General features: G+C 41.9%; 1 protein-coding gene across 1 annotated transcript in view; it reads left to right on the top strand.

Moving 5' to 3' along the window:
* Nucleotides 1-18,861, top strand: part of PLCH1 (phospholipase C eta 1) — a 230,968-nt gene that overhangs the window by 142,289 nt on the left and 69,818 nt on the right. Inside the window, exons 4-6 of the mRNA XM_069975469.1 lie at nt 3,546-3,789; nt 12,547-12,676; nt 17,158-17,328. Coding sequence (XP_069831570.1) covers nt 3,546-3,789; nt 12,547-12,676; nt 17,158-17,328 — 545 coding nt within the window. The remainder of the gene's footprint in view (nt 1-3,545; nt 3,790-12,546; nt 12,677-17,157; nt 17,329-18,861) is intronic.

Genomic DNA, 18,861 nt, shown 5'->3' with positions numbered 1-18,861 from the left:
TTAGGGGACTAAAAGGAATAATTTCATTGCTTTTATACATCAGTGCAGGCTGTAATAGTAGATCTGTCATGGCTATCACTAGGGCTGGGCGATATTGGCCTAAATTAATATCGCGGTTTATCGCATATGTAGCTGCGGTAACGATAATTGGACGATAACTATGACACGCCCCCTTTGTAAGCCACACCCTTTTACCAGCCACACCCACTTGGCCGTGCCAAACTGGGAATAGTTTTTTTCAAAGTAAAAAAAAGTACAGTAACTCAATGAGCAGCAACCCAAACTATGTACACACTACAGGACATGTATATACAGGTAAACAGCATACAGCTATGTGCACACTACAGGACGTGTATATACAGGTATACAGCATACAGCTATGTACACACTACAGGACGTGTATATATAGGTATACAGCAAACAGCTATGTGCACACTACAGGACGTGTATATATAGGTATACAGCAAACAGCTATGTGCACACTACAAGACATGTATATACAGGTATACAGCATACAGCTATGTGCACACTACAGGACCTGTATATACAGGTATACAGCACACAGCTATGTGCACACTACAGGACGTGTATATACAGGTATACAGCATACAGCTATGTGCACACTACAGGACGTGTATATACAAGTATATAGCTATGTACTATAGGTACCCAGAATAAAAATATGCTGGGTATATTGTATATACAGGTGACAGTACAGTACAATCTATCTATCTATCTCTCTCTGCTCTACTATACGGGGAGGCAGACAGGGGTGTATGAGTATACGGGGGGGGGGGCAGATTGGGGTGCATCTCTATACGGAGGGGGCGGACAGGGGCGTATGAGTATACAGGGGGGGGGCGGACAGGGGTGTATGAGTATACAGGGGGGGCGGACATGGGTGTATGAGTAAACAGCGGGAGCGGACAGGGGTGTATGAGTATACAGGGGGGGCGGACAGGGGTGTATGACTATATACAGGGAGGGCGGAGAGGGGTGTATGACTATACAGGGGGGGCGGAGAGGGGTGTATGAGTATACAGGGGGGGCGGACAGGGGTGTATGAGTATACAGGGGGGGGTGGATAGTGGTGTATGACTACAGGGGGGGCGGACAGGGGTGTATGGGTGTACAGGGGGGTGGACGGGTGTATGACTATATGGGGGGGGGCGGACAGGGGTGTATTGCTATATAGGGGGGCCTGCAGGGGTGTATTACTATTCAGAAAGCTGCATGCTAGGACCTGTAGTTCCCTCAGTAACAGTACAGGACTGTAACATAGGAGGAATGGATGGGCTGCAGGAGCCAATTATTATCCTGCCTGCTGCAGCCAATTATCCCTCCTATGTTACAGTCCTGTACTGTGGGGACTACAGGCCAGCCGCCCCCACGTGCTGCTCCTCTTTCAGCTGTGACATGGCCCCCTTCCTGCACACACAGGACATTAACATGTGCAGCGCTCGCGTTGCACGTTAATGTCCTGTGTGTGCAGGAACACTGGACAGGACAGGTGCGGCGGGACGGGCCTCGGACCAGACGGTAGGGAGGGCGGGCGCTCGGACGGGACGGGTGTGGAGGAAGGCTGTGCCCTCAAGAATATTCTCCCCTGGACCCTGCTGATCCTCCATTTCCCCCGCACGCACATCGGCGTCCCTCCACACACAGGACATTAACATGTGCAGCGCTCCCCCCCCCCCCCCGGCCGGCGAGCGCTGCACATGTTGTCCTGTGTGTGCAGGGACGCCGGACGGGACAAGTACAGCGGGACGGGGGGAGGGCGGGCGCTTGGACTGAATGGGTGCGGGGGGAGGGCTGTGCACCTGGGCATTCTCACCGGGACCCTGCTGCTCCTCCCGCTCTGATACCGGCGTCCCTGCACATAACGTGCAGCGATCACGCCGGGCCGCGAGTTTGTGTGCAGGAGCGCTCTGAGGACACAGGAGAGGGTATTCTGGGAGCTAAAAATACAAAATTACCGCAGATACCGTCCTGGCTAGGTTGAGGTCGGTTAACCGACGCCAGTGACGGTATCGGTATTTTTGCGGTATACCGCCCAGCCCTAGCTATCACAGAGATCTAGAATAGGCATTGGGCTTTCATGACATTCGGGATGTAATCATGGAGTACTAGTGAGATCCCAGGATCACAAATGATACTACATAGAACTGTATAGATGCCTTGATCACTGTTGATTGTGGAAACTATACAGTTAAGTGACCAGCATCAAAATGATTTCTGATGTCAGTCATTGTAGGGGGTGTCAGCTGTTGATAGCATTTGGCACCCTCTGCTTATAGAGCAGGCTCAGCTACTGCTCCATACTTCCCCAATTGGAACATGATGTTCTGGTACAGGATGTGTCGGGAATGGGTTAAAGTGAATGTATCACCAAGATTTTTTTTTTTACTATTAGAGCCAGATACTAAAACACTCTTTTTTTTTCTAACCTGTTTCTATTTTCTGACTGTATTTTTTTTTTTTAGCTTTTTATGGAAGCAGCCATTCTGCCTGACCTGCTTTTAACAGAATTTAGAGATATGGACATAGAAACCATAGAAACTAACCCTATTGATATGTATGTATGTATGTATGTATGTATGTGTTTTTCTAGGAATGCTCTGTGACCTTTGCAGAAGTCTTTTCGCAGGAAATGTGGGAGGCTGTGCTCTTACCATCACCTGTGAATGTCTTTTCTATTAAAATATATAATGGTGCATTTACACAGAGAGATTTATCTGACAATTTTTTTTAAGCCAAAGCCAGGAAGAGATTTGAAAAGAGAAGGAATCTCAGTCTTTCCTTTATGACCTTTTTTTCTGTTTATTGTCGGTTCCTGGCTTCAAAGACCTGTCAGATAAATCTCTCTGTGTAGACGCACCATAAAACTCAAACATTTTAGGATTATTTTAAATATGGATTATAACATTAGAAAAAAACATTACCAAAATACTTAAAAAAATATATGTTTAACCTAATAGTCTGATATAAACAATAGATCATTTCTGAAGATGTGACTGATCCTTCTCTCCCCTATTATCAATCATTGGGGGGAGAGTTAGGCAGCCACGCCACATTAGATGGTCAGCTGTCCCGCCAAAAACAGCGGGTTAGGCCGCTACATATCTAATGTGTATGGTGGCCTTTTAGGAGGTGTCCATGACTTACAGATTGAGTGTGCACAGAAAGCCATGTGTATACAGTATATATCTTTACCATGCCATGTTGCCACTGCTGACTTTACAGCACCTTACTTTATTTATCCTCTTGTTAGCATATGCTATAACTTTGCACAGTAGGCTAAATCCTATTACTTGTTGCCCTTACATACTGTTAATGCATTAAAGACATGCTCCACTTCCACACGGCCTGAGCAGCAATATCCTGTAGTCCTGCGAGCGCACATTTACCTCAGCTGAACAATCTGCCTTGTATAATGACTGAGCGCAGGCAAAGTGCTCCTGCGAAAGATGAGATATTTTCTGAACAACACACGGCCGTCCCCTGAGCATTTCATCTAAAGCCTCATTTTGTCTTTCTCATTTCAGTTATAATTGATTCCATTTACAAAGTCACGGAGGGGAGGCAGTCTGAAATCTTCCATCGCCATTCAGAGGGAAATTTTGACCCTACTTGTTGTTTTACCATTTACCATGGCAACCATATGGAGTCTTTGGATCTGATAACGTCCAACCCAGAGGAAGCTCGGACATGGATTACAGGGTTAAAGTATTTGATGGCTGGAATAAGCGATGAAGATTCTCTGGCTAAAAGGCAACGGACTCATGATCAATATCCTTTACTAACGTCTAATATTCTGTTTTTCACTTGTGTATTGTTAACAGCTACACGTTTACCTCCTCAGTAATCGTATAGTATTGACTTAATGCAAAGGAAAAGTCCAGCACCAGTGTAGCGGATAAAAATATTATCGTCCTTCTTTATTTGCAAAACTTCACATGACAGGAAACAAACATGCGATTGTTGACGCGTTTCGGCGTCTCTCACGCCTTGTTCACAACATAGTATACCGTATACTGTTCCCCACATCATTATATGGGCGGTATCAGACATCACATGACACTTAATTAAAATCACAAACACATGGTTTAAAAAACGCAAGTTGGGTACAAGATACAAACCGCAACAAAAACAAGAAAAGATATGAAACAAAGCTTCCATTTATAGTACAAAATGTGATATAGACATACATAATTAATGGGCAGTATTTAACATTTAGTACGTCAAGATAAGGTCGTGTCTAGAGTTTAAACCACCAGGAAATCTGCTTCCTAACCTAAAGATCCAAAAAGACTCTCTGTTCAATAATTTACGTCTTAGAGAGCCCCCTCTTTTTGACGGATATATTTTTTCTATGCCCATTACTGTGAGAAATTGCACATTTCCCCCATGCACCTCTCTAAAATGTTTTGTCAGGGATGACACATTAACCACCTCGTTCCTACAGTCTGAAATATGTTTACGTATTCTAGCTTTGAGGCTGGTCGATGTGCATCCCACATATTGCAGATTGCACTGTGTGCACATAGCCACATATACTACATATGTAGTGTTGCAGTTGATGTAGCTATGTATCTTGTATGTGTTCCCATTTGAACATGATTTAATGTCCTTGGACACCGCAACATGTGAACAGGTTAGACATCGATGATGTCCACACCTGTAAGATCCCTTGACATCTAACCACGTCTGTTCCCTCACCTTATCTCCTGTATACAGAGATGGAGACAGGGCCGTACCCAAGGTAGGTGCTCTTCTGGACACAACCCTGATCCCATCTCTGATCATCTTGTGTAGGGTCTCATCTTGCCACAAAAGTGGCAGATGTTTGTTAATAATGTGTCTTATTTGTGTAAACTGTTTACTGTATGATGTAACAAATACTATGTCATTAGTCCCATTCTTATTTCGTTTCTTGTGATGTCTCCCATTATTAGTACGTTCGGCCAATAATTCCTCTCTATTGACCCCTGATATTTTCTGTACAGCTTGATCTAGTTGTTCCTGTTTGAATCCTCTTTCCCTAAACCTTTGTTGTAGTTTATCCATTTCTGAAATGTAAACATCCTCTCTGCTGCAGTTGCGCTTTAATGTTAGGCATTCGCCATAAGGTATGTTATTAACCACGTGTGGTGGATGACAAGATGTGGCCATGAGAATACTATTCCCAGCACATTCCTTTCTGTATGGTAATACGTCTATACGCCCTTTAATCTCATTGGCCACAAATCGTACATCCAAAAATGTAACCTCATTGTCTCCAAAATGTGCAGTAAACTTGAGCCCAAATTCATTGCCATTAAGGTAGTCCACAAAATTTTGAAAGCAATTTTCACCATCTCTCCATACAATCACCAGATCGTCTATATACCGACCTATCCAATGTATACATTCTGAGAAGGGGTTGTGCTCTGAGAATATATATTTAAGTTCTAAGACTGACATAACAATGTTAGCGAGCGATGGTGAAAATTTAGCTCCCATACTCACTCCCTGTGTTTGTAGAAAAAATTCATCATTGAAAACAAAATAATTATGATTCAACAGAAATTCTGTGGCCATAATGAGAAACTCGATCTCTGGAGCTGAGTATAAGCTAAACTTAGACAAATAATATTCTAGTGAGGAGATGGCAACTTGCTTGGGGATCGACGGATACAATGCTATAACGTCTAGTGTCCCTAATTTCCAATCCTTGTTCCACCCCATATTGTTTATAATATTAAGAACATGTTTAGTATCCCTAATATGGGAAGGAGTTACACCCACTAGGGGTTGGAGAAAGTGATTGACCCAAGCCCCCAATCTTTCTCCCATAGAGCCGATCCCGGCCACAATGGGTCTTAGGGGAGGGGGAAAGTACCTTTGTGGACCTTTGGTAAAGAATGGTATATGGGAGTTACAGGATTATCAAGATTGACTTAATATAGATGAGCTGAAGAGAGAGTCGGATAGCTAAGAATGCGCAGGTATTAAGTGTTGGTGCATGACTTTATAATATCTATAACTCACCGAATGTTCAGGTTCGTCCAAACCCAAACACTCGGCATTTGACTCCCAATGGATGCAGCCCTAGGGAGTCCTGGAAAATATGGATACAGCCTATGGCAGGAGGTTTTCTCATTACTACTAATAATACCTTATAATTTGGAGAATGTGTCACCTACATTTTCTTCTACTGATTAAAGTCAGAAACTAAAAGTTGTTATTTTACTCTAATCTGTTTCTGTTTTCCCAGTGTAATTATTTTTCTTTCACAATTGTTATGGGGACTGCCATCTTGCCTGGGCTGTTCTTAACAGCATTTAGTGACATGCTTTACAGCTGGACTCATGGACATAGACTATAATAGACCGACTCTGTCCCCTTGAGATGAATGTGAAACATTACTGAGTGTCACTTTACGACAGTCTCTTATCACCCCAGACACAACAGGAAGTTTCTGCTTAATTTTAGCACCAGTGGTCATAATAATAATAATAGCACCAGGATTATTTATAATATGGATAGAAAAATGGAAAATTTGAAAAAAACGTCTCCGTAAATTCTTTAAGGGTGCATTCACACGTACAGGATCTGCAGCAGATTTGATGGCGCAGATTTGAAGTTGCAGATTCAAGGCAAATCCAATTTGAACTATGAAATCTGCTGCAGATCTGCTGCAGATTCAAATTTGCGCCATCAAATCTGCTGTAGATCCTGTATGTTTAAACGCACTCTTAAAAAATGTTTAACATAAAAACATTATTTAAACAATAAGTGATTTTCTGATGACAAACAGTTGGTCTGTTGTTAGAGGACTGGTGCCCAGCAGGGACTTGAATGCACTTGGTGAGGACCGGAATGTCAAGGAACAACTGCAATAAAGATATAATTTGTCCTTGGAAGTTAAAGGGGTTATCCAGCAAAAATCTTTCTCTTTCAAATCTACTGATATCAGAAAGTTATATAGATTTGTAATTTACTTCTGTTAAAAAATCTCAAGTCTTCCCGTACTTATTAGCTGCTGTATGTCCTGTAGGAAATGTTTTAATTTCAGTCTGACACTGTGCTCTCTGCTGACATCTCTGGCCAAGACAGGAACTTTGTCGCGGTTTTCTATAAATCCCCTTAGAAAACCTCTCCTGCTCTGGACAGTTCCTGTCTCGGCCAGAGATGTCAGCAGAGAGCACTGTGTCAGACTGAAATTAAAGAGTCACTGTCGTATTTTTTTTTAGTATAGTCCAGGGGATTTGAAGAAAATTTGTAATTGGGTTTATTAGCCAAATATGCCATTATCTGCATTTAAAAAGCCTTTTTCCAGGTCCCCCCTCTCCTCTTTTCCATCCACTGCAAAAAATCAGGAAATTGTGACATGTTGCATCAGACGTACCCAGTCTGGTCTATAGAGAGGGGAGGGGGAAGGAGGGAGGAGTTAGCCAGCAGAAAGCTGAGAACAAAGGGATTACAGGCACTGAGCTGGGTGACAGCTGTAATCAGAGCTCAGAGAGTTCAGTGGTGACTGTCAGAGGAGATAGAGGGTGAGGTATTTGTAGATTAACTCTTTGTTGTCCTGTTTTGGTCTTTTATTTAGCTCTCTTCATAGGAGAACAATGAAGACAGGGTGGAGAGCTTCAAACTGCTTTTTCATGATAAAAATGCATTTTTCGGCTAATAAACCTGATTACAAAGTTTCTTAAAATCGCCTGGACTATTGATTTCTGCAAAAAAAATTTCACAACAGTGACACTTTTAAACAACATTTCCTGCATGACATACAGTAGCTAATAAGTATGGGAAGACTGAAGATTTTTTAACAGAAGTAAATTACAAATCTTTATAACTTTCCGACACCAGTTGATTTGAAAGAAAAAGCTTTTCGCTGGACAACCCCTTTAAGGTTTATGAAATTAGGCAATAAAATTTTGAAAGATTTTTTTCAAGCTGGAGTCATAGTCAGTACATTCTGACTGGCTCCAGCCAAAACTGGAGATCATAAGAATATAGGAAAATTAAAAGGTTTGAAAGGCTCATAGACTAGAAGCTCACTTCCTCAACGTCATTTATTTGGGGGAGGGGGGGGCCAGCGCCAATAAAAGCGCCAATAAATCCCCCCCCCCTTCCGCCAGCCAGAGCATACTTTACATCCTCCCCACCCGGCTTGCTTTGGGGGTTCTTGACGTCTTCACATCCCGTTCAGCCAATCAGTGGCTGCAGCGGGGCAGTGCACTGATTGGCTGATTGTGTCGTCAAGGCGAAAACCTCGAAGCAAGCTGGAGTGGGTAGGAAGTAATGTATGCTCTAGCCAGCGGGGGGTTAATGGCGCTGTCACATACATACTCCCAGCGGGATGTAAATCCTGCTGCGAGTATGTATCCTCATTAAAAGTCATCAGCATAGGATGCGCAGCGGATTTTGCTGGGAATTAGCAGCGTAATATCCTCTGCGGATCCGTTCGTGTGAATTTACCCTTAAATGGAACAATTAGGAAGTGATATTGGAGCAGAGGATTTATCAATACAGGGGTACAGGGGTACTCTGGAAAATGTAGTTTTTCAAATCAACTGCTGTCCGAAAATTATTCTTTCCAGTCTGACACAGTGTTCTCTGCTGCCACCTCTGTCCATGACAGGAACTTTCCAGAGCAGTAGCAAATCCCCATACTGCCCTGGACAGTTCCTGACATGGACAGAGGTGGCAGCAGAGAGCAGAGTGTCACACTGGAAATAATATACCACTTCCTGCAGGACACACAGCAGCTGATAAGTACTGGAAGACTGGAGATTTTTTAATAGAAATAATTTACAAATCTATATAACTTTCTCATAGTTGATTTAAAATCATTTTTATTCTTCTGAGTACTCCTTTAATAACAGCAGGATGACAACCTCTGAGAATTCTTATGGAGGCCCTATTGTTAGCAGAAATTACCTGAGCAATAAGTAAATAGTATTTGTACAAGCTCAGCTCAGGGGCTTAGGAAGCAGCGAATTCTCGATATTTGGCGGAAGTGTTACTGTAACATTTCAATGATTCTTGCAATCCATGTTATATAACATTTTATTATTACATTCTGTATTTCGTGTATAGCGCGAGCGTGTCTTTGTATTAGTCCTCTCCTTAAGTGAACGCATCATTTAGGTAAATTAAATCGCTATAAAAATAAGAGTCTTCTTCTCTATCTGCAGTTGCTGCATATTTCATATAGTTTAAAAATGAATATACATTAATACTACTAATAATATATATTCTATCACTGTGAGAATAAAATGAGCAGCTGGAAGTCTGCTGCGTGAACCGAGCCCATTGCTGTTCCAGCTGGCAGCCAAACTTGACAAGAGCCACAGAGGAATAGGCTGAGGGAGACAGGGGTGGAAGACGGCTGCTACTGTGCAGATAAAGTGCAATACTGGGACCACAGGCGCACAGAGGGGTGGAGATTGCATCACAGTCTAAATCTGGAATCTTTTTCATTTGTTGTTGTTGCTTATACTGATATGAAATGGTGTGGAATATTCTTTTCATTGTCTAGGATGAGTTTGGTAGCCCTAGCTCTCCATATATATACATATGTCCTCTTTTCCTAAATGAGATCGGAAACACAGTAACTGTGTTTCTCTACTGGGACGCATTTTACTTCCCTTAATGGAAACAATAAACTGGAATGAACTAGAAGCCTCGTGGTTGACACAGATAAAATCCGTTGGAATGTATATTAAAGTGTTTGTTAAAATTTGCATGCCAGGCATTTTGGAACGCTCCCGGTGGACTCATAAATGCTATTAATTCAGTGGAGGAGGCCTCGGTAATTAAACATTTATGAGCCTTTGCTGGAGACCTCAGAATATTTGAATACGATAGTGGAGATGACAGCAGATTCTATTCGGGGAACTGCACCAAAGACATTATTTTTTTGCTCTGTAACTTAAAGTGGTGGCACTTGTTCTTATGACATGTTGCTTCTGCTCATTGATGAAGTTCTCAGAAAGGTTGGAGGCCAGAGACATCTTCTGAAAGCGTAATGTAGACATTGGTGTGTATTGCAAGAAAATGGATTTCCACAGTTCCATGCAATAAAACAATTGAGAATCTTTATTTCATGTTGTTAAAAAACATATACAAAAGGATAAAGCGCCGACACGTTTCGTAATAACAATTTCTTAATCATGGTTTCATGATTAAGGAATTATTCCGAAACGCGTCAGGGCTTTTTTAAAAAATCCTTTTGTATATGTTTTTTAACAACATGAAATAAAGATTAAATTTTTTTATTGCATGGAACTGTGGAAATCCATTTTCTTGCATTTGCTATCTCTGGTGGAAGACCTGACTTCCTCACCCACCTGCTCTGCAACTCCAGGAATCCAACCTTATAATCCCCATAGCACGCAGTGAGCGAGACTTCATTTTTTTTTATTGGTGTGTATTGTATAGTAAAACAAAGTGAGTTACAAAAAAAAGCACTTTCTTTATTGTGGTGATAATATTAGTTGGGGAAGTATTTATAACCAGTAAGCCATGGAGATGATGGTGAGGATATGGTAAGCTGTGCAGCCAGGAACTATATGTGTTGTTCTGATGGTTTCCACAATTTTAAGATGATGTAAAAACCATGTGGCCAATAAAAGCACCAAAATTGGGCTGTAAAATATGGCAATTTGCCACACAGCAGACTACTACTACTCTACGTGGGCCTGTGGACCTGTCAGCAGGAAGGCAGGAGTTGCTAGATATGGTTAGAGAGTAGGAAGATGGCACTCCGCTGGTCGGTGGTGCACGAAGTGGAGGGATCCAGTAGTATGTAAAAAAGGAACCCGGCACTCACCAGATGAATATGAGCTTTTCCTATCCTACAGTATCACATGAAGTTTCTGTTCGCTTGTTCTGCTCTATTTTGTCTCTAAAGAAAAAGCAAAAAGCAAACCTCTCCTGTCATGGACAGAGATGGCAGCAGAGAACACAGAAGTAATTTACAATTTGTAAATTGGAATTTTTTTCCGCTTTTGGAGTACCATTTGAATGAAGAATAGAAGTATTTCTAAAATAGGTTATGTTGAGAGATGTTAGCTTTTATTTAGTGTCACAGTCATTTAAAAAAAACTACATGTTATAGGGACATAAAATAAGTTTTGACTGGTCGGGGTCAGCGAGCTGAGACCCCCTCTGATCGATAGAAAAAAACACGGAAAATTACTTGTGTGCCCATCTCTCTCGGGTCAATGGAGCCTGTTGTATTGTGCGAGGAGAGAGACATTCAAGGGACAAGTGGGGATCACAGCACCCATATCCCAACCGAACAAAACTTGACGTGTCCCATTGACATGTCAAAATTATTTAAATGATAGTAAAACTTTGCCATTTCAGTGAGTGATTAAAGAACCTTCAGTTTTTTCAGCCGTAGGCCGTGGTGGTTTAATTCTTGTCATCTAGAAATTTATCCTGAACCTTGTTTATATAAGAAGATGTATATTTTTTATGTGTTTGCGGTTGATATTTGATTGATTCCAGTTTTGCCTCCACAACTTAAAATCTTCTATTTTCATTGCGCTAAAGCTTTAAAGTTTTTGGTTTTCATGATGGGTTTCTTGGAGACAACCCATTATAAAACTTTGTATAGATGTTATTGTTATCTCTCGTAGAAGATTGCTGGCAGAAAAAGACCTCTTGGTCCATCTAGTCTGCCCTTTTAGTATTTACCTTCCCTTTTAGTATTTTTCCAAAATGTTAAAGGCATAGTTAATCTATGGTATAAGTGATTGAAAGCCATCACAGAGGTCTTATTGCAGGACATAAGTATGTGGTCAGTCAGTTTGTAACTGCCTTAGGGTACTTTTACACAGGACAACTACAGCCCGATCATTTTAGTAAACGAGCTTCGATCTGCTAGATGGGTGCTTGTTTACAGGACCTATTAGGTGCTTGATAATAGGGCAGAAAGGGGTTGTATGGACATAGTTAGCGATATCCATGCAGCCCTTGCCCAAACACCTGATCCCTTACCTCTCCCTGCTCCTGGCCTTCTCTCCTGTGCTCCGCAGCTTCCCGGTCCTGGCAGCTGCAGCGTCTGAGTGGCTTGTCAGCTGAAAGGACGCTCAGCCAATCACAGGCCGGGAGCTTCCAAGTCGCAGTGGCTGTATCGTCAGCTGACGGGCCCCTCAGATGCTGCAGCCGCCAGAACCAGGGAGCTGCAGAGCACAGGAGAGAAGACCGGGAGAGGTAAGGTATCAGGTTTTTGGGCAATTGTCAGCCGCGCATCGCTATTACACGTAGCGGTGAGTGGTTGCCGCCCGACGATTTTCAGTCTAAACCTAAAGCAACGATCAGCCAATGATCGATGTCAGCCTGATTTGTCTAATCATTGCTCCGTGTCATAGGGACCTTTAGGTTTTGTAGTGTGTTGTTTTTTTCATTGACTTTATTATTTTGTGTGAATACACACTATAGATCTGATGCAGAAAATCGAGTGAAACATAAAAGCTGACACAGTTCTGGACGCTTGTTATTTGGCCGTGTCCTGAGTTTTTTTTCACTTCCTTAATGGATTCATACATGGGTAAAACAGACGTTTGAAGAAGCCGACAAGAATGGAGATGGCTTGCTGAACATAGAAGAAATTTACCAGCTCATGCATAAACTTAACGTGAATTTACCTCGCAGGAAAGTCCGGCAGATGTTTCAGGTTAGTTTTTGATTTCTTGCATTAAACAATCTTTGGAAATCTTTGAATCACATTGATAAAAATTCATCTATTGGGTCAATATGTGTGTATTGTTAACCCCTTTAATGACTGAAATGATTTTGGCCTTAAGGTCCCATTTTTCAAATCTGACCTGTTTTCCTTGTGGTTATAGCTATGTTGCATTAACTTATCTAAGCGATTTACTTGTAAAGAAAAAAGGCCACATTTAATAAAAAATTGCAACATTTTCTCACTTAATTTTTTTTTTTTTTTGCTACCACAGTGTGTGTTAAATCATATGAAAAATATATTGCCAGTGTTGTTATGCACACAGTGATACCAATAATGATCCCATTTATTATTTGCATTGGGGGATATGAGGATTATGTGTTTCTTGTACTTTATTTATATATATTTATTTGTGTGTGTTTTTTAAAAAAAAATAATTTTTTATTTACACCCTTAGTGAGAGGGTATCCTGAGATAGACCTCTAAGGGGCTTCTCTAATAAAACCATGGACCTGAAACAGATTCCCTACTTTCACATTTGTTATACCCTTGTTTCCAGATCACAAGCAGTGTATACTTACCATCTTCACCTGGCTCTGGCACCCGGCTCTCCCGTCCTCCGTCTGCCAGCTGTATTTTCAAGTCCCCCCTGCTCCTTTCTAGAGGAGGTGAGGCCTGAAGATACAGCCGGAGCTGAAAGGAAGAGCCTGATGCCGCGTCACAACGGCAGCGCAGATGGTAAGTATGCATTGCATTTGATCTGGAAACTGAGAAGCATGGTTTTATGCACATCTGTGATGTCAGTTTCCCTTTATTGTTATTGACCACACCTAACCCTGTTTACACCAGAAGGTGTGAGGCTGATGGCAATAAATTTTGAAGCCTGCTCTAAACAGACGATCAGCCGAGGTGTTTTCCTTATCCTCGCCTGATCGCTGTCAATTTTACATGGGCCAGTTATTGCCAGCATTAGCGTTACCAGCACGGCTTCTGGTGGATAAAGGCCTGTATAAAGGCCTTTATAACAGTGCAAGTGTTTGTATGCCTTATCTTTCCTTGCTTCCTTACACTTATATGGCAGGATGTAGTTCTAGATAGCATTATACAAAATGTCTGATATGTCCATCAATACTGGGAATCATGCTGGGTATTTCTTTTTACAGGGAATTCTATTTTCCCTTCAGAGATTTATGTATTTTGCTATAACTTCATGCAGAGCAAACATAAGGGCGCTACAATATAGGTCTGACAGATGCTCTATACACTGCCTGCCTCACCCCAAGGACTAAGCCAGCCCCCGAGGGAAATGTGTCAGCAATGTAACGCAGCAACATGTCACTGATATAACCATCACAGTCACCACCACAAAATGCTGTGCGCAAGATCTAAGTATTTGTAACATACAAATGTGTATCAGGTTCGGTCTCTAATAATTGTAGTGTGAAGAAGATGGACAGAATTTCATTTTCTAGTGCAGTAAAAAAAAAATTGGCAGGAGAACATAGAATTTTACCAGTTTTTTTTTCCAATTTTTCATGGGGTTAGCCAGTGAATTTTTTTTCCCTTCAGATCAACTGGTTTTAAAAAGTTATATATGTTTGTTATTTACCTCTATTTTAACATGTTTAGTCTACCAGTACTTATCAGCTGCTGTTTGCCCTGCAAGAAGCTGTGTATTCTTTCCAGTCTGACACAGTGCTCTCTGCTGCCACCCCTGTCCAAGACAGGAACTGTCTAAAGAAGAAGAGGTTGTCTATGGGGATTTCCTACTGCTCTGGACAGATCCTGCCTCAGACAGAGGTGGCAGCAGAGATCGCTGTGACAGACTGGAAAGAATACACCACTTCTTGCAGGACATACAGCAGCTGATAAGTACTGGAATACTAGAGATTTTTAAATAGAAGTAATTTGCAAATCTATATAACTGACTGACACCAGTTTATTTGCAAGAAAGAAAAGTCGCTAGAGTACCCCTTTAATTCTCTACATTTTAAAGCCACTAAAAGCCACTTTTGACACCCCCATCCAGATGTCACAGTAAAGTCCTGTAGGAACCCCGATTTCTGTCAGACAGGCATACGTTCTGAAAGTGGTGATGCAAAATGGGGAATATAAAATGGTGAGGAGATTGATGAATAAATCAGTGTTTTGATGTTTCATTTTTCCTACTTATATTCTATATAAGTATACATTAACCAAATGACAAGGAGACAGATTACACAAGTTATGCTGCATTTAGAGGGCTGTCTGCCGGCTCTCCTGTCCTCAAGACCTACATAAAAGAAGCCTATATATTAGGAAACCTCTGTCGAATGTTTGGTAAATCCTGAGTAAATCCTCTTAGGCAGATGCTTGAAGCGGACACGGTGATGTCATGAGTACTACCAATGTGTCTCTAAAGACAGTTTAAAGCGGCCGTAAGACGTGTTTTATTGGCACACAGGTTTGTGGTCACAGAACTGCTTGTTTTCATATAAGGATTGTGTAGATATGGACGGTAATAAACCAAATAGTTATGGGTAACATTGCTCCTACAATTTGGGTGCACATTCAGTCATTTTAATGTCTGTGTATGCAGTATGCTACAATCCCGGGCAAAAGAAATCCTTTGAAACAGAAAGTTTCTATTCTTTCAGCCCTTAGGGGGCATATATTCCGGATGATGTGCTATGGAACGGAATACAGAACTCCCGGCATTGTGTATCATTATGATGTCGGAAGCTCCAAACTGTTTAAATCTTCACGCTACTGTACTGACAGTATGTGAATCATGATGCATAAGATCATAAGTGGTCAGATGTACAGTTTCTGTAGGACTTTTATATAAGGACCAGTTTACACTGAGTAAAATCGCCAGAATTCCTAGGCGGAACTCTCCACCACAAAATCCCGCCAGCCACAGTGTGACACTGTTTCTCTATGGGAGGGCTCGCTCTCCGCTCAAAGAATTGACATGTTAATTCCTGAATTCCACTGATTTTACTCCATGTGAACTGGCACTTAAAGTGATACTGTCATTTGTCATCAGACATGTCCAAAGTTACAGATCTCAGTGGGCCTCATTTAGAGTGGGTGAAATTCAGCCGGGGAGACAGCTCTCCTCACACATAAATTGCTAACATGGTTCCCTTTTCCCACCTCAAACTGGTCCCCTGGGCCCCCTCCTGTTCAACCTAAAATCCCCCCCGATCCCCGATTGGTAATGCTGCTAGGCCAGCCCTGATTGACATTGTGGAAAGGGTCTCTCTGCTGCAGCTCTGCTGTGATCTGTGAGGTGTCATTTTCCACAATATTGGACGGCAATATAATTACGGCAGAACGGCAGCAGAGAGGCCATACAGCACGAAAACGGTATATCTGTTTTGGGCGGCCATGAGCTTAGGGCAGCTGCACAAAATGGACATATTATAATCTGCCACTGTCTGTGAGCCGGCAGTGTAATCTACTTTCTACCTCTGACACAGGACAGCCCGGGCTGATGCAGAAATAGTTAAGTCCCTGATTCCATATGCTGGTTTAAATTCCTGGACAAAAGCAAGCCAGGTCCCCTGAGCTGATGTAAAGCGCAATGTCCCCAAAGGGAGGGGCAGCGAGGGAAGCAGGAGAGCAGCAGGACACTACATTCAAGAAAATCTTTTTCTTTCAAATCAACTGGTTTCAGAAAGTTATATATATATATATATATATATATATATATATATATATATATATATATATATATATTTGTAATTTAATTCTATTTAAAAATCTCAAGTAATTCCATACTTATCAGCTGCTGTATGTCCTGCAGGAAGTGTTGTTTTCTTTTCAGTCTGACACAGTGCTCTCTGCTGCTACCTCTGTCTGAGACAGGGTTTTGTCCAGAGCAGGAGAGGTTTTCTTTCAGGGTTTGCTGCTGCTCTGGACAGTTCCTGCCTTGGACAGAGATGTCAGCAGAGAGCACCGTCTCAGACTGAAAAGAATACACCACTTCCTGCAGTACATACAACAGCTGATAAGTACTGGAACACTGGATATTTTTAATTAGAAGTAAATTACAAATCAATATAATTTTCTGAAACCAGTTGATTTGAAAGAAAAAGATTTTCGCTGGATTAACCCTTTTAAGTTTTAAATCTGTGAATGATCCTTTGCAACACTATGTGGTTGTTGGTTTCATAGTAATGATTATTATTGGTAATATGATTAGTGATCTATGCAACACATTCCACCATGTGCTGTTAATCTTATAATGTTTTGTACATCCACCCCAACTCAGAACGTAACCCATAATACCACAGTGCTGCATTATACATGTGCTGAGGATTTATTAGTTTGCTATTCACGGTCCCAGAAAGGTCACCAGGAGCTGTCACTTGCTGGTTCTGATGGATGGATGTAAGGAAGGATTATGAGGATGCATTGATAAACCTGATGGTTGATAAGCTGCAGTAACACTGAGCATTATATGTTCCGAAAAATTTCTCTTACAGGAAGCGGACACAGACGAGAATCAGGGCACATTAACCTTTGAGGAATTCTCGGTATTCTACAAGATGATGTCATTACGGCGAGATCTCTACCTGCTTCTCTTAAGTTACAGTGATAAAAAAGATCATTTAACCGTAGATGAACTTGCCCAATTTCTTAAAGTGGAACAAAAGGTATGAAAACGATTTTTATTATTTTTACAACGTGTCTTACAATTGATTTCAGCTGTGTAAGGATCTGTCATGGTGAGAAATCACTTTAAATTAGGGCATCTGTCTGAAAGCGACTGCACAGTCTGCTATAAAGAGGAATTACATGGCCAGTACCATTCTTGCTAAAGTGCAATACTGCGTATAATATGTCTTGGCCGGCGGACTGGGTCGTTAAATAGTTGCTTGCTTCTGTTCAGATATCTTATCTCCATAGCTTTTCCAATAAAAGGTTAACATTACTCACAGTCCCCTGAGTACTTTCCTACAAAAATAAATAAATAAATACAGGACAGGATACTTGTGTTGTAGCTTCTCTGTACACTTTCTTCTGCATGGTGTAGGTCCTTTGTAGCCACTCTACTCGACCAGGCCTTGCTGGAAGCTTTCAGGTCCTGGCTGAAACAATTGCGTAGAATTACTACACATAAGGGAGTCAAATTAACTCTTAAAGTACTGTTGTCTTATATTCTACAGATTAGTTAAGACACAGGAAAAACCCACACAGTGGGACACTGCATATATATGTGTAAAGCAGGCCAGAAAAAATTAAATCAAAATTGGGTGAATCTGACAAATTTGCAAGGTTCAGCTGGTGATCTAAAGTGTGCATTGGCCTGCCCAATCGTCTTCCAACAGAATACGACCTTGGATCATATAGGGTAGATTTTTTAATGTGTAAAGCCTCTATTACACGGGGTGATGCAGAGGCGCAAACGAGCGCTGGCATTGCTTGCTTGCTTCTTTTTCCCTGCTTGCTGCCGGCTCTATTACACGCGTCGGCCCGAGCGTGTAAGAGTCGTGGGGAGCTGCGGGGGCGCTGCCCCGGTGATCGTTAGAACGTCCGGGCAAGATAGAAAGCGGTGCTCTTCTGTCGCTGCTCCTATTCCATAGAGTGAAGGCAGCAGATTGTTGCTATCTTAAGGCCCTATTACACAGAACGATAATCATTCAGTGTAATAGAAGGCAACAATCAGCCAACATTAACAATGTCGGCTGATCGTTGCAGTCGTTTGTCTTTTAACATGTTATGATCTGCTGCTGTCGCTCCGTGGAACGGGAGCGGCGGGAGCAGTCCGCTGCTAACCCCTATGGGCTAGCAATCTAGTGATCACCCAGGCAGCCTCCCCGCAGCTCCCCACGGCCTCCCCTGTACTCACCCGCACCCCGCTGACAGCGCTCATTTGCTCCTCTAGTCGCCCAGTGTCTTAGGGGCTTTAGTCGTTTGTCTTTCAACATGTTGAAAGACAACGATCAGCCGACATTGTTCATGTTGGCTGATCGTTGTCTTCTATTACACCAAGCAATTATTGGTCGAATACAGACGATAATGGTTTAGTGTAATAGAATATGCATGATAATGCAGGAGTCAGGAGAGAGATATGTGTATTGAACCAGATTTAAGCCAACAGCAACCTACAATGCAAAGTCAGGCAACTTTAAGGAATATACACTGATAATGATGCGACAGTGTGATCACAGGTTGGGGGGAGTCTT

The sequence above is a fragment of the Dendropsophus ebraccatus genome, chromosome 6 (assembly GCF_027789765.1).
Source record: "Dendropsophus ebraccatus isolate aDenEbr1 chromosome 6, aDenEbr1.pat, whole genome shotgun sequence".
Taxonomy (NCBI): Eukaryota; Metazoa; Chordata; class Amphibia; order Anura; family Hylidae; genus Dendropsophus; species Dendropsophus ebraccatus.
This window is presented reverse-complemented; position numbering and strand designations above follow the sequence as displayed.